Genomic DNA, 26,497 nt, shown 5'->3' on the forward strand with positions numbered 1-26,497 from the left:
AAATCTTTCATGGATTCAACATTTTTACTAAGTGCCACCAGACATGCTCTTGAGCACCTACTAAAAAAGTGCACATTTAAAAAAATCAATGTAAACAAAACTATGTTTCTGTTTATTTAATCTGTTGTTGCAAAAATAGCTAAATAGACAGTCACCAAATTTAGAAGGTATGTTTAAAAAGATCTGACTTAAAATATAGGTTACATAACAAACCTAGAGAAAATCTTAGAGAAACCTCAGAGATAGGTGAAACTGCAACAGGAGAAGCCCAAATAACAAATTATATGCATTAAGATGTCACAGAAAAAAGCAAAGAGTGATTTCAAATATGAAAAAGTCACACAGGCAGGCACCCTAAACTGCAGTTTTTGAAGTTGCTTTTGACATTCACAACTACTACTGTTGTGAACTACTACTGTTGTGAACGTCCACTGTTCTGTGGAGAGAAGTAGCAGGGATTTATCTACTGAATGATGTAAAGATCCTCCTAATTATAACCTGAAGCTTCCAGAAATCAGACTAGATAAACCACAAAGACATACTAAACTCTGTGTATATACAAATCAAGGAAGAATCTATACTAGTTGTTCTATACCTTGGGTTTCTGAATGATTTCTGAATCATCATTATTAATGATGGAATCCTCTGGTCGAAAAGTCACACTTGGTTTTCTCTTCGGTTTCTCAGATCTTTTTTCTTGCAACGCTTTCTCTGCTCTTCTCCTCTGCCTGTTAAACACAATAGCATAAAATACACTTTTATTATTTATAGTAACATCAGTTTTTCATTTGTATCATGCCAAGTAGAGAGACTGTTATCAAAATTATGTTAATAAATTATTTTCTTTTCCTTTTTTTTTTTTTTTTTTTCTGTGGTTTCAGGCATCCACTGGGGGTCTTAGAGCCTACCCCTGTGGATACGGGGGGGGACTACTGAACAATGGAATATTGCATAATACCAAGTATTTCTGCTGCAAATGATAACAGCTCATTCTATTACAGAAACATGTAAAAGAGTCCTTCAGTTATGACTGGTAGGAAAAAAAATGTCAAAATAAAATGGAAAAAATGATAGTACTGAACTCAAAATACAGCAATTTTCCTCATTATAAGATGTGTTCAAAAGCATGACACTTGACAAGGAGAATGAATATGCAATTGTGTATAGGTTGGGGGCTGAACCAGATGACTTCTACCTTTATAACTGTATGATTGTAAATGATAATGAACTTGCTGGTACCTGATATTATCAAATAAAATTTCATTTAAAACTTGCCTTTTTTTACTGTCCTTTCCTTGTCTTACTTCAGATGGCTCTATTTTGACCTTTAGTAGATGAAGATGTCCAGAATCACCTTGTTCAAATAAATTAGGTGTTAGTTTCTGTTGTCTTTGTTTAAATGCAGTGAGGTTTTCAAGTGGGATAAGTTGCAGTTTTTTGTACTACAGGAAAGAAACAGAGCATAATAATGACAAATTACAAACTCAATTATGCAATATGTTAAAAAAGTGAGAAAAAACATTTGGTTAAATTAGACTAAGATATACAAGAGACAGAATAAATCAAACATAACAAACTGACTTGATCTGGTTAAGCTCAGTATCTGTACCTTAGAGAAAAAGTGATTTTTGGATAGTGAAAGTTTAAACTGGGTCATCCTATTTCACAAAGTAAGCTAGAAGTCCTCATCTTCTTAATTTCATTTCCTTACTAAAAATATTCCTTCTTACAATTATAAATGAAATGATATTGTATCTGGCATTTAATTAAAAGTGATTTGTAACAGGGAGGATGAAGAGACACGAAGACTGTGGATGGAGCAGATCAGCAGTCTGCTGAGAATCCCTCATGCGGGGTGATGGCAACATGGGAGTTCATTATATTATTCTCTGATAAAATTTTTTAAGAAAATTCTTCTCAAAATGTCTACCTCTCCACTTGTTTAATCCTCTCTTCTTCTGTTGATAATATGTTCAGAAGAAAAGGAGTCATGGTAAGTATTTTTTCTAAGGAATAACCATTTCTTTTCCCAGCACCATCTTCAAATCTTAAAGGCACACTAGAAAATGAAATACTCAAATTACCTCCCTAAGATAGTATTGCTCTCCTACAAAACTAAACAATTTGAATTCCATAAATCAAAAGTTACACCTTTAAAGAAGATTTGGCAGGTTTATAAAGCTATTATTTTATTACATGTACTACTACTAACAGATTGAGTCTATTTAACAATTTTAACCTGTAACAGATTTGAAGACAATCACATCAGAATTTCTAGGAATCTCAAGCACTATGTGCGCTCACTTGATCTCATTCTCTACATGCACACGCGCACACAAACAAACAGGAGCACCTAGTAATTTTATTTTACTTATTTCTTCTCTAAGCAGAAGAAATATCTGTGAAACAGTCTATAAATTTTAGTATTGATGAATAGGAAAGACCTAAAACGTTTAAAATACACAATTATTACTTTCAACCTGATTTCATATGATATTCTCTATAAAAGAAGCATTATTTTTTTTAAATGTGCAAGAGCTTTTCATTGACCATATATAGTTTTATGGTATTAAAAAATGCAGGACTCTGTTTTTGCATCACCATGCAAAAATTCATTACCATATTTTCTGAGGACAGACATGAATGAAGTAATGATAGTCTTGGGTATTTTCTTTCTTCTGCAACAGTTCCGATAGGTATTGAGGGAACTGTAACTGATGCTCTTGAGGTTGATGAAAATATATAAGGAGGTTTAAGTTGCAAGTGTAATAACGGAAGTCCAAAGGAACTGTGAGGAGATATCTCCAGGGGCCCTGGCTTAATATCAAATATTTTTTCTGGTTTTATAGATATTGAAGAGTCCTGCTGAGTTGTCCAGTTTTCTTGTCCAACATACTGATCCAAGTTCACATGCTTAGGAATTTCTGTTATTATACTTTCTTCCCATTTCTTCTGCTCAACTGCTTTTTTTATGACTTCAGTATTATACTGGCTTAAATTCAAATGGGATATTGAAGTAGTATGCATTACTTTCTGTGGCAAAGCAGGTTGACAAGAATCAGATAATCCCCAAGCCTCTCTTGGCTGTGGCAGAGGTCTAAAGGGAACTTGTGGAACTCTTCCCGTATGTAAGCAAAGGGGCTTGAATTCATGCTTAGGCTGAAATTGAAGCAAAGGAAAACTGTCACTAGGACTAAAAGTTTTTGCAAGTGGGATAAGTTTAGGTGTCTTTTGAACAACGGAAGGTGTAGACAAAAGGTGGAGGTGAGTATTTCCAGGAGCTGGAGAAAATGAAGTGGGAGGTGAGTTTTGCGATGTTGGAGTTAGTCCTCTCTTTTTAGGTTGGCCATCTAATTGACATAAAGGAATACGCTCACGTGGAATATTCTGGAAGAGAAAAAAGATACTGTGTAAGTTTAGGATGTATTAGAAATTTCTTGTTTTTTAAATGGTGTCCAGTATGTTTTAGAGGGAATACAATGTGATAATTGCTTTAAAAAATTACTCATGACAAAAGAAACTCTACCAATTGGACTACTAGGACATTAATGGCATTTTTATATGTATCACCTGTACATTTCCATTACTAGTTTGATCAGATTGGATAATTCCTTCATGGTAGTGGGGGCTGTTCTTGCCAGGCTCTCTGGTATACTCTCCCATGGAATGTGGTTTAATGAAAAATCGCTCCTTAAGATTTCTGCTGCTGTCTTCGACATCACCACACCCTCCTCCTGTGGGGTTTGATACTTGGCTTTGCCCCAAATGCACAGACTGAGACTGCTGTAGAAGTTGATGTATATCTGGGATATTAGCAAAGGATGATCCTACTATTTGCATTAGGCTCATGAAGTTGATTTGTTGTAGCTAGAATAAAACAAAAATTAAAGAGATATCTTAAAATATAATGAAAAGAATCTAAGGAATCAACAACAATTATCTGAGTATAGCAGTCGCACCTTTGTCTCAGTATCTATCAGACTCATGATTGCTGAGCTGGAGGCATGCCAAAGAGATTTTTAAAAATAGAAAAAAATGTAAAGCTTCCTGTCATCTGAGAATATGAACACTGACTCACGAATGAGAGTTGGGAGTATTTGTAAACCAGTTTACATAAACATCCCAAGGATCATAAAGAGTGATCTGGTGGAGTGGGATAATTAAAGCATTCTCAGAATAAGTTTGTTCTGAACAGTTTTCAGGAAAGAAAAGGGCAGAGAGTAATACTAAGTGAAGAGCAAGGGATTCTCTCGAAAGACCTGGCAGGCACAAGTGGTTCCCAAACTTTGCTGCACAGTAGAATCAACTGAGGAAGTATTTAAAAAGTCCCAGTGGCCAGATCCCATCCCATGATAACATCAGAATGTGTGGGGATGGGAGCCAGGATCAGTACTCATTAAGATCATATGCAGAAAAGCTTGAGACTCACTAGCATACACATTGGCTTAGCTAGAACAGATTTATAGCAGGAGAATGAAAAGATAGGCTAGTGTGGTGGTTTTCAAACTTCGGTACGCAGCAGAATCACCTGGAGGACTTGTTAAACCACTCTCTGCTGAGCCTCATCCAAAGAGTTTCTGATTCAATAGGTATGGGATGGGGGCCTGAGAATTTGTATTTCCAAGGTCTAAGTGATGTAGATGCTACTAGTCCAGGGATCACACTCTGAGAACCACTGGACTTGTGAGAGTAAGGCAGGAAAGGAGGGCAAGTAAAGGATGGTAGCGGGGTCTTTGAAGAGCAACAGAAGAATCTGCACTTGATATAACAAACCAACAGGGAAACAATGCAGGTTAAAAAAAATGTGGTTTCCCTTCAATTATGAAAGAAATATACATTTATTATGAGACAAAACAGAAAGTTAAAAAATAAAATAAATATCATTCATAATCCTACTCTCAAAGATAACCAGTACTGACATTTTAGTTTATTTCCTTTCACTCTCTTTATACTTTTAAAACAGGATTGGTATCATACAGTATACAAAATTTGTACCTGAAATTTACTGAAGATTTTAAAATAGGAAAATAATAGTATTAAAGTAATATCTGAAGAAAGTATCCTAGAAAATGCATATATAAGATAAAGGAAGTATGAAATACTAAGAATCTAAGGTTGGCTATAGCTGTAGAAACAGCAAATGTCTATACTGACATAATGTGGGCAAAAGAATCCAGAGAGCATAGTAAAACACTTGGTGAGGGTAATGAAAGAAGGAAAGATGACTCTCTAAGATAGTGATTGTTAATCTTTTGTATGCATCAGAATAATGTGGAGAACTTGTTAAATATACAGGACAGTGACCAGGAAAGTCCCCAGGTAATCCATAAGACACAGATTGAGAAATATTTCTAAAACATTAAGCTGGCAGAACAGGTGGTGTTACTAAACAGAAAAGGGAAAGGAGAGACTGGGAAAATAAGAACAAAATCAGTTTCAGTATGTTTCATGGGACAGGAGGACATGTTGAAAAAGTATTCTCACCAGGGCCCATAAGTTCAAAGAGAAAATTAGTGCCAAGAATCATCAATATAAAGATGGTATATTGCATGACATAAAGGAATATGGAAGTGACTGTAGAACAAATGAGCAGAGAATTAAATTTGAGGGAAATTAACGTTTCAAGGATAAAAAAGAAAATAGAAATAATTAAAAATTGTTGGTAGACAAAAAAAAAAAAAAAAAAAGGGATAGCCAGGCAAGATAAAGATGATGGAAGTCAAAGAAAACAGTAATTTGAAATGAAGCTGACAGTTTCAACTCAAGACCAAATTTGGTCTGTGGATAAGAAATATGATGTGACAGCCTGAGTTAGAAAATTTAAATTTTGGATACTTTTGGGTAGGAGCCTGCTGGTCTGGTTTGATTACCACCCAGGTGTTTTGTGAGCAGCTGCATCCCAAAGAGCTCAGTGTAAAAAAAGTCATTGTGAGAAGTAAGTAGGTAGCTTAGCCGAGACTCTAGTCCTAGAGTTATGAACAATTTTTTTTTTGAGACAAGGTCTCACTCTGTTGCCAGGCTGGAGTGCAGTGGCACGATCATAGCTTATTGCAGCCTGGAACTCTTGGGCTCAAAAGATCCTCTCGCCTAAGCCTCCCAAGTAGCTGGGACTACAGGTGCACACCACACTTGGCTAATTTTTAATTTTTTGGTAGAAGCAGGTCTCATTATATTGTCCAGGCTGTTCTCAAACTTCTGGTCTCGAGTGATCCTCTCATCTTAACCTCCCAAAATGATATGATTACAGGTGTGAGCCACGACGCCAGCCTGAAAAGTTATGAACTTTTGAATGACAAATGAAGAATGTCAGAAGCTGAGAAATAGCTGCAATTTAATTTTAACTTGTCCATTTCTGGAAGTTTGTTAATACTTTAAAACCTCATGTATATCATGTGTAGATTTACTTACTTATATAGAGATGTGCTCACCTGAACTAATTTAAACATTTCATCTTGGAGCATTTGCCTAACAGAATCTGAAGAATCTGGTAATTGAGCCCTGTGTTCATTTCCCTGGGTCTTCTGAGATGTTGGAACAGATGTTTGTGAAGCAACATTGACTCCACTTAATACCAGAGGTGGAACTGAAGAAGATTTGTCTTTAAATGTAGAAATCTGTGCACTATGTGGAAAGCATTTAAATAAAAAACACACATTAATCAACAAAAACCAAACTGGATGTCTATGATCTGAATATTTTGATCCCACTTTTTTCTTCAAATTTAAAGGTTATTCTGGTAGTTTTCAGAAAATTTAAACCCTAAGCCTATCTCTCTAGTACCACCAGCCACCAGACATGTTCATCATCAGCACCATTTTTCCTCTAATGCCTTTAGTAAGGAACATGTCCTGTCTGGGTGGGGACAGTTTCCTTCCTGTGGTGTTACAACCCAGAAGTGCTGACATTTATTTCACTTGCCTGGTCCCTACGGGCATCTGAGTTTGAGACCTGTACAGTCATTCTGATTAACTGCATAGACTTTGTAATTTGACTTAGGAATAAGATCCAGGTAGAGTTAAGAAAAAGACTCTAGGGAAAGAATGAGTTTAAAGAAATGTTTAATTCTAGCCTCAATAGAGCAAACCACTGCTTATCATCATTAAACGTGAAACAACAGTACCTTGAACATTTCATTTCCAAACAAACCACAAAATTTACATTTACAATAAACTTTAACAAAAAAATACTTATTTAGAAATAAAAATTAAAGATCAAAGCAAGTTCCTTTGCTTTTTTTTTTTTAAAACAAAATGATTATTGGAGAATGATTCCTTAAACATAGCAGGTACTCAAAGTTTCCTAAGCAATTAAATTTTATACACCAAATAAGGAAGGAGATTCAAATAAATCGATCATTGTTTCTAAAAAAGAAAAGCACATATTAAATTGCATTTAGATTTATTTGGGCTTACACTCATTTCCATTCGGCAATAATATTTGCCCTTTATCAAGCATCCGATATGCTCTACAACAAAACTTTATTTGGCAAATCCATGAAAAACAGATATTACAACTGATCTGTCTATTTTAAGACAACTTTATTGAGCTTTGTCTTCAATAAGTAGCAAGGAGATTGATTCTAATTATGTAAAATTTTTCTGAAGTAAAGCTGTGCTATATTTTCTTCCTCTTTTTCTAAACACTAAGCACTCTGCTCAACCTCTATAAAAGAAATTCCAAAGGCAGAACTAGGTAAATTTGTTCTATGAGAGAATTAAAAGCATTTCAAACACTAGAAATCAGAAGCTGAAAATGAGCAACAACTCCATCTTTCAATAATATATCCACTACTTTTCATTACTTTTTTCAGAAAAGACTGTTCTAATATAGTTCCTGTAGGTTTTAAAACACAACTGTTAGTGGACACTCTTTCAGTAATTAAAGATGTTAGAAATGTGTGCCTATGTTGCTCTTTCAATGCTTCATGTTATTTTCATTTATTTTCTTAGTTTTTAATCAAAACATCCAGCAATTATTTCAAAATGGTACAGTAGGTATCTTTTCATTCCCTTATTTATAAAACACAACTATTCCAAAATGATATAGTAGGCAAAAATTCTTACCTAGATATTTCTGAACTTGTGTCTACACAAAATGAATGAGGAATGGTATGTTCAGGATTGGAAACGGCTTCGATCATACTACATATAAAAAGCAGTAAGTGATTAGGAAGCAAGATATTCTTTGCATTACCTAGGGTACAGGTGATCTAATTTAGCTCAGCCATCTAAGAATCTAAACATCCTCTAATCCTCTATAATGCTTAGCTCATAATTATAATCTGTTTACATCTGTCTCCATAGCAATTAGTAACAGATTCAAACAAAAGCAAAAAGTATGTCTGGATGACTTAACACACCAATTAAATACTATTGGCTGCTCAGCAATGAAAACAATGGAATCTAAAATGAGTGGACATGAGGATACCTGGAACCCAAATTTCCTCCACGGAAGAGGCAGACACTTTGCTCAGAACACTAAAGAGCCGACTGTCATAATTGTAACTGTAAAGACTAGTTTTTATTAACAGAAATATCTGTATTATTTATGAAGGCACATATTAAATATATTCTTTTTGTTAATTATCCACAGAAAAACTAAACAAAGTTTGTGTATTGAAAAGAGAAAGAAAACCTAATTATGATGCCTCTCTTATACAAGCTAATTCTAAAATTCTAAAACTTCTAAAATTTTAAAAATTAACATATTATGTCCAAATTGCAACACATGGAAACTGCTGTCAGCTCTCCTTAAAGCAATAATAAGCTAGCCAGCAGAGTATGTGTACATCATAGCCCTAACAGATGGTGAAAGATTATATATAGTGATTCATAATCATTATTTGATTCAATAAAAATGTAATCAGTATGGAAAGGTGTTTTCCTAAGTAGCAGCTGAATAAACTCTGGTCTATTTACAACTCTATTTTATTTTGATAAGGCTGATAAAGTGATGAGAGACCAAAAGGCATTTTAGATATTATTATTTATTTCACTCTACCAAGACTTAGAAGTATGTTTACCAAAAACAACTTTTTTCTATAACCATAAATTGAAGTAACAATTTCACTAGAAACAAAATACCACCACAAAATATGTATTGTAAATTATGAGGAAAAAAAAAGCTAAAAGCTTCACTGAGGTCACCAAACCAGTTGTAATCACTTCCATACTTTTTCCCCACTTACCTTTTCTGTTCAGTCAATTTTTTCTCCGTATTTGTCTCCAATGTTTCTTCCCTTGGACACTGAACCTCTTCTGTGGAATGCTGTTGAAATTAATGGTACCCAAAAAGAAAAGAGGTGAAACAAATAAGTATTAGTGTCTTAGGTATTTTGAGTTTCACATTAGCCACTCACCCAGAGTAACAACAGTCTATAGCAAATGAGACATTAAACACTAAAACGTACTTCCAGTCCTGCTCTGAACGGATCTTTATACTGCGTGAATTGCCTTTGGCCCATCACCCTGGGCTACTGAGAACGTTGAGGTATAGAGACAAGATGATGCAAGTAGACCAACACATTATAAATTATATACACCCATCACTACGTGATTATTGATTACCCTGTGAAAAAACTGTAAAATCAGGAAAAACTAATCCTTTTTAAAAGAATTGTTACTATGACTGAAAATGTCTACGTTCTACCTGGCAATTCAGTGTACACAGTTGCTAAGAAAACAAATAATACAAAAAGTACATATATATACAAAAACTGCATACTATAGCTGAATTATATTTTTTAAATAAAGGATGCTTTTCACCACTTGATTGATTTGCTAAAGCAGTTTATGAGATGCAAATTTCATTGCCTGAAATTATTGAACAGGTTACTACACAGTAACAGAATTTCAGTGAAAGAAAAATGCTACATGGCATGGTGATGTTCTATAATCCATAGTGCACTTTTAAGAGATAGCCTTGCTGTGATGTATTTAACAACAATGAATAAAAATACATATAATGTAAGTACTAGACAAAATAAAAGTTGAATAATTTTATCTACTATTTATTAACTTACTTCTAACTGTTGTGGTAAAGTCAGTGTACAAATGGCAATATTGGGACTTTTGAGACCTCCAACAGGTTCTTTGGTGTCTTCTAGCGAGAAACAAAGAGGAAGGGAAAACAGACCATTTAAAAAGATAATCTATTGACTTTTTAGAAGGTTCAGGGAATGTTATAGGAAACAAAATGACAGAAATATTTTCATCCTCCTTACAAAGACTGTCTTTAAAAACACCTAGAGACTATTCCCTCTTCATCAAGTAAATCCCAGAGGACCCCTGAGAGACCTCATATCAATATGTATAACTTCATAGAAAACCCTGAGAGTTTCTGTTTTAAGGAAGACTACCAGGGAGATGTTTATAGAGTCGGTTGACAGGGATTAAGAGGCCATAATTATTACATAAGCAGAGCAAAAGGCCCAATAATTGTAAAAGAGCTGCCAACACAAAAATACCTTAGATCTCCTTGGATTTACTAAAACCAAGGTTATGAGTTAATATGTTCAATATTTCATAAATACTACATTATCTTTTAATTTTTGGTTTTAAGCTATTGCAAATACACTAACTTAAATATAAGACTAAGTAAGTTATCTCAGATAATATCATTTACCAATTTCACATTAATAAACCCAAAGAAAGAAATTATCTAAATGAACTGACCTTCATAGTCTGATATGTGTATATCCATTTCCTGCTGTGTAAATGTTTCTACTTCTAGAAGATCTTCATTGATATCTATAAATTCTTTTTCAGTATTATGAGTGATGGAAATAATCTCATCATCGATTTCTCTTATTTCAGGATTTTTTGCTTCGGTTGGCATTATACTGACAAAAATGCAGCAGCTAAAATTACAACTCATTCTTGGAGACAAAGAGCTTGCTTTTCATTTGATTCAGTTTTTTGAAAACAAAGAACAGGTTTCATATCTATACAGTATTTTTTAAAAACCAGTTCTGGTACATAGTAGAAGCTCAGTAAAAGAATTCTTCAATGAATGACTGAACATCTTAGTTTCTATTTACTCAGAAGATTAGAATAATTTCAACTTATCTAAATTTACCATTCTCACAAAGGACTCTTCAAGCTTTAAGGGCTTTTGCCTTAGTATTCAAAGATATATTACTCCTAGTATTACTTCATATGTAAAAACAGATGAAAGGATTAGTGCAACTTTCTTTGACATGGGAAATAAATTAACATAATACAGGAATTTCTCAGGATGAATTAACTCCTCTCTCAGAAGATATGAACTAGACCAACAAGGAAAAAATATAATTCGCAATGAATTGTTAAAGCACTTCAGAAAGTTTACTTCCTGTTCCTCTAGTTCAAAGAAATGCTCATTCCTTTAACTTTCAAGGGTTCAATTCTTCCCTATAAGCCCAAACACCATCAAATCAAGTACCTTCCATTGAAAAGGAAGGTATAATCAGCGACTTACTTCAAGATACTTTGACAAGATTTATTCTGATCATTTCTTTCCTCAGTTCCACCTTGAGTTGCTACTGCAACTGAACAGCCCGCATCTGTTTTGTGCTCCTTCTCAATACTGGGAACAATCTGAGACCCAGTGTAATGATTCTCTACTACCTAAAACAAACCATTTACAGTATTTAGTATCTGTTATTGAACTCTTATTTTTCAACATATTTTAAAATTATTCATACTTTCTACATAACTTCTGATTCTCTTATTCGTTTATCAAGTATTTATTGCATTTCTACAACTCAATATTTGTTGCTGAAGCAATGATCAAGTCTATTCCAACTACAAAAAGCAAATCTGACTACTTAAATGCTATTCAAAAGAAATCAGCCTTACAAATTTGTTTTCAGGCCACAAAACAATGGCAAAAAAAAAAAAAAAAGTAACATTCTCATCTCATTCTCTTTGCTATTTTATTTTTGAGATAGGGTCTCGCTCTCTTGCCTGAGTTAGAGTGCAGTAGCATCATCGCAGCTCACTGCAACCTCAAACCCCTGGGCTCAAATGATCCTCCTGCCTCAGCTTCCTGAGTAGCTGGGACTAGAGTTATGTGCCACCATGCCCCCGGCTAATTTTTCTATTTTTTGTAGAGACAGGGTCTTGCTATGTTGCTCAGGCTGCTCTTGAACTCCTGGCCTCAAGCAAATCTCTCACCTTGGCTTGCCAAAGTGCTAGCATTACAGGTGTAAACCCTGTGCCCAGCCCTCTTTGCTATTTTAAAGACACTCAGTAGTTATTTCAAAATGACATAGTAGACAAAAATATATGCAGCTAAAAATACCAAGGATATAGCCCTTTTGTCTCACTTAAAAATTTATGTATATATTACCCAGAAATATAAATTTCAAAGACAACAAATATCACAGTATTATATAAACTGTATACCTTAGGATAACAGAAACTGATCTCAAAAAAAAAGAAAAAATTCACAAACACAAAAGGAAAACAAAACAAATTAACGCCCCCTCCCCCCAACTCTTCAACCTAGAATAAACTGTTTTAGAATGAAGGTATTTGCCATTGACTAGAGAAAAGAAAGAATAGCTTATTAGCACTAACTCCTCTACTGACACCTATCTGCCTGTCTAAGTTTGGTTCTCCAACTTCTTCTGCGTTATGAATATAAGAAAAATGATCCCCTAATGCATCTGATGGGATATCAGTAATTAAAACTGGATAGCTACTTAGTCCTTCATCTGAACCAAAACCTGAAACTTAAGGGAGGAATAATATAAATGTAAATCACTTAAAATTACCTCCTTCCCTTTTTCTTTTTTATAAACATACATAAAACCTCACAGCCTCTCTGAAGCGCTTACACTCTAACTACTTTTAAGAACTAAAGGAACCACCTGAAGAAAAAAATTAGGTAATACAGGTTATAATCAACATTGTCATTAATCTTCCATTACTTAGTGATTCTTTAATAGGTGGGAAAACATAAATACAGTTTTAATCTAAAATGAGAATTCTCATTTGTATATAATAAACAATTTATATATTTACCTTAATAATGCCATTTTTTGCCTTATATGAGGCAAAATAGGGTTGTTCCAAAAGCCATAATGATGTAAGAATGGCAGCTGTAGAGGTCTTTACACGAATTACTGGACTGTACTCACAGGATGGCTCAGTTATACCAGAATCACAGAGCAGTCTTCTATCAGACCATCTTATCATCCATTCCAGCAGTCTTCCTATACTGCCAAATGTGTTATCTAGTGCTACAGGAAGATCTTCCTGAGGGTTAATATCATCACACTGAATTGCTCTGAAAATACATCTTCTAGTTTTAATGGACTTGGGAGTCCAAAAAATGTTTGATGATCTCTGGATTAGAGGTTTCTCTTGGTTGTCATCTTGTATTCTGTAAATTGACTTTTGTTTTAAACCAAACAATCCACTCTTTCCTTCATTTTTATGGACTTCATTCAAAGGGTTCTCTAAAAATGGTGTGATCCCTTGGTTAAACGTTACTGAAGTTGAAAGTGCCTGGTTTTCTATATTTATGGCATATCCTTCTTTTAAGGAGGATGATTTTTCAGATTCATATGACTCAGGAGCAGCAACAAAGCAAGAGCCAGCTCTAAATACACTTTGGCTTTTAGTTTTGCCCTGACGTCGTTTTAATGTTGTATGTACATCAAAAAGTAAAGAATTAAGCTCATATTCTCTAAGCTGCCCAGAAAAGCTGGTTAGAAATGGAATGCCAAGATCCCTAGAACTATGTAGATCTCTTTCAAGAACGTAACTCAAGAAGAGATCAAGGAATTTAATATATTCATCATCATCACGTTCAAATTCCCAAGCACCTATTACAGGAAGAGTATTTTGTGATAACTTTTCATGATCTTCTTTCCTTTTAGGGTTTTCTTTCTGATTACATATTCCCTTTTTATCACTGTGCTTACCAATCAATGTTAATTCCGTATGATTTAGGGCATTTCTATGATCAAAAAAAGAAAAAAAGAAAAGGAAAAAGACAAAATTAAAAATTTAATCACTAAAACTGATCTTAGAATTGATATTAAAAATTCTCTCTGCTGATTAAGTCATGTATCTTTTTTGTGCCTCGATTATTTATCTTTTAAATGAGGAGGTTGGACTAATAATCACTAAGTGTTTTCAAGAGCAGAACATTCTATGAGGTCAAAAAATATAATGCTTTAATATCAAAAGGGAAAATTTGTATTAAAAGAAATTAAAATGAACTTGTAGAAATTTCACTATATAAAAGCACATCAATGTTTTTTCTTGAGGTAAAAAATCCTTTAATAGATCAGAATCTGGGAATACAAAGTCAATAAAAATCACAAGCTACTAACACACATCTTAATTTAGGGTTTGTTTCTCTCTTGTGTATACCCCTTTATACCATGTGCAACAAGCAGGACTGCCCTTTTTTGTTTTATCACAAAAAATTGGGAACTTTTTCTAAACCCTTTCAGCTACTATGAAACCTGTTAGGCAGGCACTTTAGCTGCCCAACCACAGTTACTTTTAAATCTGTTTCTTTTCAACATGGTGCTTACGGCAGAACACACATCCTTTGTTCCCTTAGTAAGAGTAGAGGTATTGGGCACCTGGACTGAAGTCATTACATCTCTCATTGAGAAAGCACAATAAGCAGCCGTTAGGGTATTCCCATGCTAACGCTTAAATGTACAGTTCTTTTGTGAAACAAGCACATCATTTAAAATGCTATTAGATATAGTTTAACTGATATGATTATTTCACTTAAGCAAGAATATTACTGACTAAAGAGTTTTTAAACCATGAGAAGGATATACTACATTGTAGATACTGGAATTATAAAGAAAAAAATCAGCTTAAATAACATAGGTTTATACAAAAAGAATTTCCCAACAATTTATAGACAAGTTTCAAAGATGAATATGCAACTTCCTTCCCTGAAAACTCTTAAAAATAATATGGCTAACCACTAATCTCAGACTATTTAAATCTAAAGATTACTAAAAAAAAAAAACCTCTAACAGTCCTCCAGTAAACTAATAATTTTATCTACTCATTTGATTTTATAATTTCAGATGGCAAAATTATTTCCCATCTCAATAATACTCAAAATGAATTTTTTGCTCCTAATAGCCTCATTTTATGCTCCTAATAGCCTAATGAGCAGAGAGGGTAGCACTTAATCATTCATGTTAATAGCACAATCAGTGAGTGTTGCTGGGACTAGAAATCAGCTTATCAGTTGCATGAAAATCCTGAAAACATTCATTCATTTATTTATTTAATTTTTTAGAGATGGGGTCTCCCTCTGTTGCCCAAGCTGCAGTGCAGTGGCATGATCACATAGCTCAGTGTGACTCTGAACTCCTGTGCTGAAAAGATCCTTTCATCTCAGCCTTCCAAAGTACTGGGATTACAGGGGTGAGCCACTGCAACTGGCCTATAAATATTTTTTCCCAATGCTTGTCATTAAGAGATCGCAACTGTACCTTTGATAGAAATGTGTCCTACTTGTTTCTTCAACCAACAAAACTTCAGAGAACGTATCTGCCGTATCTGCATCACTGTGAACCATGGAATTCCCCAGTTCTGTGAGTGTACTTCTGCTCAAACTAGTCCCCAGGGAAAACCTGTCAAAACCTGGAGCCTCATCTGGTTTTTCTTCTTCAATTGGTTCCCATATATTCATCTCAAAAGAACCTATATTTCTCCGCACACGTTTTAGGGCTTTTGCCCTCACTTTATGGATAGAATGCATGATAACAGACATCATTTCCTCAGTCTGGGGACCTAGAAAGAAAAGAATAAAAGGCCTTAGGGTTTATTAAAATGTTTCAACTCAAGACATAACAGGACCCAGTTCTGGCCCCACCTTGGGACATGAAACCTAACTGACAACTAAGGCTCATTTCCATATTCTCACAGATCATGTTTTCTTCAATATTCATTGAAAAGCTTTGGTCTACATTTTAAAGTAGAACTGCAGAAGCTAAAGAAGGTCTGTCACAAAATAACAAAAGAGAAAGAACCCAGACCCCCTTCCTCAAAAGTGTGCCCTGGAAAAAAAAATTTTTTAAGTCTTTTAATTACTTCAAAAATCAGAAGGGTAATTATTTTTTAAAAGACTAATTTTTTTCCATTCCCCTGGAGTAGAGACTAAGAAAAAATAAGGATAATTTGAGCCAAAAGAAACCAAGGATGCCTTTCTTACTACAATAGGAAACAACAGCAAGGGAGGTTTCTTTCAATAGAAAAAATTTTAAACATTATTAACACATAAACAGAGCATTTTAGAAGATGTCAAAAAAGTATTAAGAAAAATATAAATCACAAATAAGTATATTAATGCAATAATGTGAACTCACAAGACATATCTAGACTTAAATACTAGATTATAGTTCTAAAGAAGAAGCTAATTTGAATTCTTTAAAAATTTCTGCAACAATGTAAATGCACTTAAACCCACTGAATTGTACACTTAAATGGTTAAAATGACAAATTTCATGTTTACATATATTTTACCACAATAAAAAAATTCCACAAGGTCACCTTGCGTGTATAGGATAAAATGAGAATCATAAATAACCATAAAGGGAGAGGAATACTACTACTTTTCAATAAATACCTGCAATATGCAAAGCACTATGCGCTCATTTTATATATCTTATTTAATCTTCTCTCAATACACATTCATAAAGCTGATAACAATATGCCCCTTTTACAAATAAGGAAATGAGGCTCAGAGAGACTGAACAACTTGCCTAAGGTCACACAGTTACTGACTGACAGAGCCATGATGTGACATCAGCTCCATATGGTTTCAAAGTAACAGAATTGGTTTTTGTTTTTGGGTTTTTTTTGAGAGAGTTTCATTTTGTCACTGTCTTGCTAGAGTGCAGTGGCATCATCATAGCTCACTGCAACCTCAAACACCTGGGCTCAAGGGATCCTCCCGAGTAGCTGGGACTACAGGCACGCACTACGACGTCAATGTTTTTATATTCAATGTTTTTATATTTTTTGCAGAAGAGGGGTCTGGCTGTTTGTTGCCTAGGTTGGTCTTCAATTCCTGGCCTCAAGGGATCTTCCCGCCTTGGCCTCCCAAAGTGCTAGGATTACAGGCACGAGTCACCACACATGGCCTAGTTTTTCTGCAATGGGAAAGTGCTTCTACCTTCTCATACTCCTATCTCTAGGGAACGGCAAAAATGCATAGACACATAAGCAATAGAAAATAAATGCTTTCAAACAAAAAGAATCTTTATCAATTTATCTATTAGATATTTGAGAAATAACGAATACCTTTTACAACACAGTGTTTGAGTCTCTGTTGAAGAGAATGATATTTTTCTCTTAAAGGAACTCTTACATCCTTAGGATTGGGAAATGCTTTCACAAAAATTTCTGCTACCTTCAGAAAAAAAATTTAAGTTTTATAAGTAACATCATTCTTTTTTTCCCCTCGTCAATCCTCAAACATTTTAACTCAAAACATAAATGCATGTTTATTACTAATCATTTGATGTCAGGTCAAAGCCTCTCCTCGAGCAAGAGTCTGCTGATAGGAATTCAGCATTAACTTTTTTTATTTTAAAATATTTGTCAAAAATTGTGTACATTCAAGGTTTGTAACATGATTTAATATATGTACACATTCTGTGCTGATTACCGCAGTAAAATTAATTAACACATCCATCACTACACATAGTTACTACTTTGTGTGTGTGTGTGTGTGTGTGTGTGTCTGTGTCTGTGTGTAGGGTAAGGAAACTTAAAATCCCCTCCCTTATCAAATATCATTTAAACAATATACTATTAACTATAGTCACCATGTTGTACATTAGGTCCCCAGAACTATTCACCTTATAACTGGAAGTTTGTACCCTGTGACCAATATCTCCCCATTTCTACCACACCCCTGGCCCCAGCAATCAACATTCTACTCTCTGCTTCTAGCTTGAATTTCTTAGATTCCACGCGTACATAAGACCATACAGTATTTGCCTTTCTGAACTCCGAAGATATAATGCTAAGTGAAATAAGCCAGACACAGAAAGGCAACATCATCCTTAATTAAAATTTTTTTAAAAATCCCTTAAAGTCTCTAACTCTGATTTAGTTTATTTTTACCTATGATCACATTACCTGTCTGATTGGTGGCAATTCTCCAATAAGACTCAAAATTATATCCTGAATAAGATCTTCAATATTAAAAAACCGAGAGAAAGGCAGCATTCTATAAGCCCATTCCACCGTACTGAGACAGTGCTCAACCATACAAGAGTCAAACTCCACTTCGAGGTCCTAAATGGATATTGAAAAATTCATTTCCTTTTCACTTTAGATGGATAGACTAGAATGAGTTCAAAAAAAACTTTTGCTACAAATAACAAAATCTTCTATTAAACAATAATTTCCCAAGTAATGTTAGTTCATTTTTCTTATTCTTGCTCTGGTAAATACCTTTTCTCCCTTTATATTTTCTCTTGCTTTCTGATATTGCCTGCAACTATAGGATAACTTATCTCGGATATGCAGCATCCAACACAAAGCACAAAGTTCTCTGAAGCAACCTAAAGCAGGAATATAAATAAGAAAGCTGTATGAGTATGTATACTAACATCATAAAAACTCCATCTCTGCTGTTTTTTTTAAATAAATGTCTTTATTCTGTTGATTATAAAAGAAATACATGTTCATTGTAAACTTATATAAAAGTCCTCATGTAAAAGTCATAGAGACCTTCCAGAATTTTTATGCATATTATTCTATTTTGTGCATATTAGTTACATGAAAATATTGAAAACATATTTATAGAATAAATAACTCTATTCACTATCAGGTTACTTTCTTTATAATGTTATAGTATATTTTAGATTATTTTTCAAAGCCAATATACATAGCTCTACATTGTATAATTTATTTGGAAAATGACTGATATACTTTTATGTTTAAAATTTTTTAACACTAAAAACATTTCTAATATTAAATAACTTTTTTTAAAAAACAATACAACTATACAAAGATATATAAAATCATATTATGTATGCTGTTTTGCAATTAGCTTTTTTTCACCTAATATATCTTCGATATCTTTTCATGGTGATAACATAAACATACGAAGTCTTTTTATTGCCAACATAGTATTCTGTTGTATGGAGCATCATGATTTAACTATACACAATGTAAAGGGCTCACTATCCAGATAGCAAAACAAGTTTCTACTGTTCTGCTAATCTTAAATTTAATTTCTCTTATTATAACTAAAATGTAACGAATTAAGTAAAAACCATCTTCTCTACCATACTGTGGTAACAGCACCTTTTCCTGTGGAGGGAGAAAGGTAATCCCCTAAAATTTAACAGTCATTCATTTATGACTTAATTTTTTTTAATAAACCTTATTTTACAGTAAACTGACTTTTTTTTTTTTTTTTTTTTGAAACAGAGTCTCACTCTTTTGCCAGGGCTAGAGTGAGTGCCGTGGCGTCAGCCTAGCTCACAGCAACCTCAAACTCCTGGGCTCAAGCAATCCTTCTGCCCCAGCCTCCCGAGTAGCTGGGACTACAGGCATGTGCCACCATGCCTGGCTAATTTTTTCTATATATTTTTAGTTGTCCGATTCATTTCTTTCTATTTTTAGTAGAGACGGGGTCTCACTCTTGCTCAGGCTGGTTTCGAACTCCTGAGCTCAAACAATCCGCCCGCCTCGGCCTCCCAGAGTGCTAGGATTACAGGCGTGAGCCACCGTGCCCAGCCCAGTAAACTGACTGTTATAGTAGTGGTCAGTATTTTCATTTTCTTTAGGAAGCTACTTAATGTATCTTTTTAAGTGACTATTCACAAAAACAGAAAGTATGGAAAGTGAGCAGAAAGCAGGTCTTCAACAAGTCCTATCCACCCTAAGAGGGGGAAGGTGGTGGGTACATCACCCCAGGGAGACTATCAGGGTTCCCTGTGGACATTTTCCCACTACATCCCACACTAGCACACCAGATTCTGATAGATTCTACCAGGGGAGCATGGCCCAATCTTTTGAGAAAGGCACTACTGCTACCAGATGTGTTTCACTGTCTCATATTTCACAGGCAAGCTGGGATACAACTAAGGCCAAGAATCAACAAGAGAAAGTGCAGCAATACACTGAGCAACTACTCAGCTAAAAGTATCCTTTATCTATATTTTTCAAACTGTGAATCATAATATATTACTAATTACTAAGCTATAAAATCAATTCAGGGGCTCTCAACCACTTAAAAAAATAAAATAGAATAGAAAACATCAAGAGTATATTGCTCATAGTAAATGTAAGGATAGTTCATTGAATCTTCATTCCAATTTTATACAGGTGTGTGTTTGTACTGTCTTGATGTGAAATCTGCATCTTATTGTAAATCATGATCAAAAAAGTTTGAATATCAAAAAAAGTAATCAACTGAAACCAGAATGAAAGAGGTTCTACTGGACAAATGCTCTGGTTTCCTCAATAAGTAAATGGCATGAAAAAAATGGAGGAAAGGAAACTTTTATAGATTAAGAGAGACAGGAAAGGGATAGGAAAGGAAACTTTTTAATTCAGCCAAATCACTTCTCAACAATCAAGAGACCAAATCAAGCAAAAGAGTAATTAAACAGTGGATCTTAATTAGGATCAAAATGAAAATATTAAAAATACATGTTTGAATCTTTATTTAAATCACTTCAAAGGAATGTGTTCTATTTATAAGCAAAACTCTTTTAACTGGGATTGTTGTAAATTTAACTCAGTTCCAGATTTTTAAGAAATGAAATAAGACTGTACGTACATTTCAGGTGACAACAGCCTGGCCCTTTCTTTTGTTAGAGTAAATAAAAAGTCTCTGAAACTAACCTTATGACAGCTGAGAGAAGCATTTTAATGTCATTACAGTTGGAAAAACAGTCTGAGCTCCAGCATACATATTATTTAACATTAGTACTAAGGGTGAGTGAGTTAAAAAAGAACTTTTTTATTTTTTAAGAAACTGGGTCTCGCTGTGTTGCCCAGGCTGGAGTGCAGTGACTATTTGAGGCACTGCAGCCTCAAACTCCTGGGATCAAGCAAACCTCCTGCCTCAGCCTCCCAAGTAGCTAGGACTACTGGCACCCACCACCATGTCCGGCTCAAAAAACATTTTAATCAAAGTCTGGAGATAAAAGCGGGGCTTAATATAAATGGAACTGGTAAGAATTACGGATTGAGGAGAAAAGAGTGGAATGACATCTAAAGTTCTACTTCTTTTTAAACTTTTTATGCAGATAATTAAACATAGACCATGAACAGGAAATTAATTTATAAGAGGAAACACAAATAGTAAACCAGATGTTCAATGTAACTAATCAAAATAAAGACATACTAATATAAAACTATCATTTTTTTCTCATTAATCTGAAGGAATCATAAAATTTGGCATACTATTTCAAGAGATATAAAATAGGCATATTCATTAACTCAGCAATTCCGCTTCTGAGAATCTATCTTAAGGAAATATTTCCAAATATAAAAAAAGAAAGTGATGGGCCAAAGGCCATTTAAACATATAACAACTTAAATAAATTATAATATGTATGCTAATAAAAGCCATTAAAACTAACAGGCATGGGTATAAAATGAAAAGCTTAGGTAGGGTATGTTAAGATAGAACAGCAGGAAAAAAAACTGGTGAGTCAATACTGAAAGCGTCCTTGTCTACTTAAAGATAGTTGGCAGCATATCCCAAGTATAAGAAGATGACCACAGAAAGGCATTCTTGAGTGCTAAAATTCCAAATTTAAAATATCAAGCAATGACAATAATGTCATAAGTGTCACAATTGTTTTACATAATGCATTTCTTATTTAATGCCATATATATAACACATGTATTAATATATTCATGGCTGTTAAAATATAGTTTTTTGGGTTTTTTTTTGAGACAGTCTCGCTCTGCTGCCTGGGCTGGAGTGCAGTGGCATCATCATAGCTCACAGCAACCTCAAACTCCTGGGCTCAAATGATCCTACTGCCTCAGCCTTCCAAGTAGCTGGGACTACAGGTGCATGTCACAATGCCCAGCTAATTTTTCTATTTTTTTTTTTAGAGATAGGGTCTCACTCTTGCTCATGCTGGTCTCGAACTCCTGACCTCCTGCCGCAGTCTCCCAGAGTGCTAAGATTACAGGAATGAGCCACTTCGCCCAGCCAAAATATAGTATTTACTTGTTAACACAAAGTAAAATATCACAGAACATACTATAAAGAGTCAATAGTTTAGAAACTTTCCCAAATCAAATGAAAAATATGTCACTATTGATACCTAGGCCTGATGTCTAAGCAAACAGTTCATTTTGGACAAACCTATTACTCTAATGGAAACTTCATCAAGCTTGTGGTCTCCAGTTGCTCCGGGAATAAAGAATGCTACACCTCCTGTACAATAATTAAGTAACGACTGAGGGAAAGGATCCAATGAAGGAAGGGACCCTTTCATTCGAATCTGAAAATAAAGAATAATAGAATATGTTAGTTATCAGTAGTAGTACAAATCATTTTTTTTTTTAACTTTTTAAATGGTTTTATTTTATGTGCAACTAATGGACAGACATTCGACCCATAAACTATTTTTCCAAAAACAATTAGGAGCTTTTATACAGAAAATAACACAAAAAAAATTTTTAAAAGGCACTGGGATTCCTCTGCTTCCAGATGATCGCTGCTGGGCTAGAAAAATAAAGCTTGTTGTACCAGGAATCACAAGTTAGAACTGAGTATTCTCCAAAGTAGAAATTAGATAGTGCCATTTCAGGCCAAGATTATTTAGCTTTCATCCTCAACATCCATAGTTAAGGCCAAAACAGTTCAGTATAATTAGGCTTCACAAGATGAGGCCATTATGCTCTTCTTATAAGATGCTAATAACCCAAAACAGGAAATACTGATCAAAATAAAAGATAGTATTTGAAGCTGACAGTCACAAATTATTAGTTACTTGTTGTATCTCCCCTTCTATAACATTAACAAAGAGAATTATACTGCAATGAAAATTTTATTTTATATATCACTAGCCAGAATTTTTGTCCTTAGTTATTATATAAATGCTGTCTAGTGCCATTATCCCAATGGCACGACCACTTTGTCCACAATTCATTTCTGTATTCAAAAAGAGAATTTTCATAATTTACATAAGCACATCTATCATTGAAGGCTTAACATTGAGATGCAATCTAACACCCATACTATCTGATGTTTTGCAGACAGCAATGTAGGAAATACATTTTTAATCACCTTTCATTTGAGTGCCCTTATGTAAAAAATAAACCAATAACTTAGAAGTTCTAGTCTCCAAAGGACACTTTCAAATGTACATATAGAAAATGGTTACAGTGATATTTTTAAGAAACATCTTCCATGTCCACATCCTGTTGTAATTGTTGCACCATTTTCTCTTCCAGCTGCTTTCCTTTACCTGCAAGAGGGGCTCGGATAAGATGGATGTTTTGTTTGACTTCTTTGATGTCCTGAACTTTCTGTAGCTCTTTATTTTTCTTCAATCTGTTCACTATGAATTTGGCTTGGTGTTTCTGTTTGATCTCTTCAACTCTCTTCATTGCATCAATAGTTTTATTCCATAGCTCTCTCTGGTATTTGACAGATTCATTTCTACATTTTTCAAATTCAAATGAATTATCCACTGTAAGCTCTTTACCAGCTGCCTTCCGGAAGGCTTTAGTCCACCTGACCTTGCGAGGATTGCGCTTCTTTTTAAAGTTTTTATGACATTTGGATTTACAAAACCTAAACACCTTGCAGTCATTGCGGACGAACATCATGCCGTGGCCAGGGTAGACTGGCCCCGAACAGAAATAACACTTCTGGATACGCGTGTTGAACCCGCGTGGGTCCCCACCGACCAAACACCAAGCTTGAGAGGAAGTCTACAAATCATTTTTTAAGGAAACTATAAAAGAACGTACTAGGTAAGATAAATCATACAGAATGGAAAATACAGCACAGTTTTCTACTATGTAAGGAATATACCCCTGAAATTAACTGCACTTTCAGAAACTTACAAATTTAATTCAAGAAATTCACTAGATTACATCTCAAAAGAGAAAAAAGATTCTAACTAAATCATCTGCACTCTCTTATCACTTAATTTTGCCTGTAGAAGAACAATTTAATGCTATTTGTTCCTGGTTTTCCCCACAGGCATAATAAAGAAAATAAAGAAATTAGGGTACCTAATTCTCACCCAAAATAAGACTATGTATAGAAGCTAAAAACAAATACAAAAAATTTACATATATAAATTACATATATAACTTTTAAAAACTAATCTATAAATGACAGAATTAGGCAGTCACCACTTGACAAATCCTAATAAAATAATGACTCTAGGTAAGGATCATCAATAAATGCTGAATTAGGTAAAAAGTTGATGGGTTGATGGGGACCTTGATAAGACGGTGTGATATGACCCAAATTCATTGACCAATCTTAGCATCACAAAAAGTGAAATGAGCAGAGACACATGTGCTGCATGACGTGGTGCAACAGAAGTACACGACACTTAGGAAGAATTCATTTCTAAGAAAATTTAAACCTAAATCTATTTAAACCTGTCTATCTCAATGAGTTCAGATTACCAGTTTACAGGAAATAAAAGGAAAGAGGAACAAGTTAAATGATACTAAATGATGAAACAATCAGACAAATCTAGAATATGGTACAGGACAAATTACCCAATTTCTCTAACAAATCAAAAATAAAAAGGGGGGAGTCTGTTATAGATATAAGGAAAGGGCAGCTGGATGCAGTAGTGTACGCCTTAGTCCCAGCTACTCGGGCGGCTGAGGCAGGAGGATCATTTAAGCCCAGGAGTTTGAGGTTGCTGTGAGCCATGATGACGACACTACACTCTTACTCACGCAACAGAGCAAGACTCTGTCTCCAAAACAAACAGAAAAGACCAGCAGACTTTCAACCTATTTTCTCCTCCTACTAGTCACTTCCAAAAAGATGCAAACTAATCAAATTCCCTTATAAGCATAGTAGTGATAGACTTCCTGTCAAATACATTAATGGTATTTACTAGCAGGATGGTACTAACAGGTAAAGACATAGAGCCAGCAAGGAAACAGGAGACCTCAGTCCTGTAGCCACATCCAGCTGAATTCTTCCAACAATCTGAATTAGCCTGGAAATGGATTTTCCCCTAGAACCTCTAGAAAAGAATACAGCTATGCTGCTACCCTGATTGGCCTTGTGAAACTCTAAGCAGAGACCCAGCTGAGCCACCCTTTTGCCTGGACTTCTGAAGCACAGAAGATGTGAGATAATAAATCGGCATTCTTTTAAGCTGCTAAATTTGCAGTATTTTGTTAGGGTGGAAATAGAAAACTAATAGCGCACAGAATATTTATTTTGGCACCATTTTTAATTGAGATGTAACTCACATACCATAAAATTTACCTTTTTTTTTTTTGAGACAGAATCTCACTCTGTTGCTCCAGCTAGAGTGCAGTGGCATCATCATAGCTCACCGTGACCTCCAACTCCTGGGCTCAAGCAATCCTCCTGCCTCAGCCTCCCAAGTAGCTGGGACTACAGATATGTGCCACCACACCCACCTAAATTTTTCTATTTTTAGTAGAGATGGGGGTCTCACTCTTGCTCAGGCTGGTCTTGAACTCCTGACCTCAAGCGATCCTCCCGCCTCAGCCTCCCAGAGTGCTAGGTTACAGGAGCGAGCCACTGTGCCCCCAGCTAAAATTCACCTTTTATTTATTTATTTTTAGAGATAAGGTTGCTCAGGGTGGTCTTTAACTCCTAGGCTCAAGAGATCCTCTCGCTTCAGCACCCCAAGTAACTGGGACTACAGGTGTGTGCCACTGTGCCCAGCTGACATTTACCTTTAAAAAGTGTACAATTCAGCTTTCTGCCTGTGGATGCTGCTGAGGAAGCATCGTTAAAGTCTCTCTTCCCACTGCCATCATGTCTAAGTCAGAGTCTCCTAAAGAACCCGAACAGCTGCGGAAGCTATTCATCGGAAGGCTGAGCTTTGAAACGACCGATGAGAGTCTGAGGAGCCATTTTGAGCAATGGGGAATGCTCACGGACTGTGTGGTAATGAGAGATCCAAACACCAAACGCTCCAGGGGCTTTGGGTTTGTCACATATGCCACAGTGGAGGAGGTGGATGCAGCAATGAATGCACGGCCACACAAGGTGGATGGAAGAGTTGTGGAACCAAAGAGAGCTGTCTCCAGAGAAGATTCTCAAAGACCAGGTGCCCACTTAACTGTGAAAAAGATCTTTGTTGGTGGCATTAAAGAGGATACTGAAGAACATCATCTAAGAGACTATTTTGAACAGTATGGGAAAATCGAAGTGATTGAAATCATGACTGACAGAGGCAGTGGCAAGAAGAGGGGCTTTGCTTTTGTAACCTTTGATGACCATGATTCTGTGGATAAGATTGTCATTCAGAAATACCATACTGTGAATGGCCACAACTGTGAAGTAAGGA

The 26,497-nt window shown here is 35.0% G+C and overlaps 1 protein-coding gene across 1 annotated transcript in view; it reads right to left on the reverse strand.

The window, feature by feature from the left end:
* LOC105814467 (chromosome unknown open reading frame, human C5orf42) overlaps positions 1–26,497 on the reverse strand; it is a 120,373-nt gene that overhangs the window by 49,985 nt on the left and 43,891 nt on the right. Inside the window, exons 18-34 of the mRNA XM_012649444.1 lie at positions 23,370–23,903; positions 22,327–22,465; positions 18,438–18,547; positions 18,120–18,278; positions 17,277–17,385; positions 15,464–15,764; positions 13,008–13,947; positions 11,458–11,606; positions 10,674–10,840; positions 10,022–10,101; positions 9,188–9,267; positions 8,064–8,141; positions 6,429–6,621; positions 3,571–3,867; positions 2,620–3,387; positions 1,272–1,442; positions 596–724 (exon numbers count right to left, since the gene is read on the reverse strand). Coding sequence (XP_012504898.1) covers positions 596–724; positions 1,272–1,442; positions 2,620–3,387; positions 3,571–3,867; positions 6,429–6,621; positions 8,064–8,141; positions 9,188–9,267; positions 10,022–10,101; positions 10,674–10,840; positions 11,458–11,606; positions 13,008–13,947; positions 15,464–15,764; positions 17,277–17,385; positions 18,120–18,278; positions 18,438–18,547; positions 22,327–22,465; positions 23,370–23,903 — 4,404 coding nt within the window. The remainder of the gene's footprint in view (positions 1–595; positions 725–1,271; positions 1,443–2,619; positions 3,388–3,570; positions 3,868–6,428; positions 6,622–8,063; positions 8,142–9,187; positions 9,268–10,021; positions 10,102–10,673; positions 10,841–11,457; positions 11,607–13,007; positions 13,948–15,463; positions 15,765–17,276; positions 17,386–18,119; positions 18,279–18,437; positions 18,548–22,326; positions 22,466–23,369; positions 23,904–26,497) is intronic.

Source organism: Propithecus coquereli, unplaced genomic scaffold (genome assembly GCF_000956105.1).
Source record: "Propithecus coquereli isolate 6110/MARCELLA unplaced genomic scaffold, Pcoq_1.0 Scaffold110, whole genome shotgun sequence".
In the NCBI taxonomy this organism is placed as follows: Eukaryota; Metazoa; Chordata; class Mammalia; order Primates; family Indriidae; genus Propithecus; species Propithecus coquereli.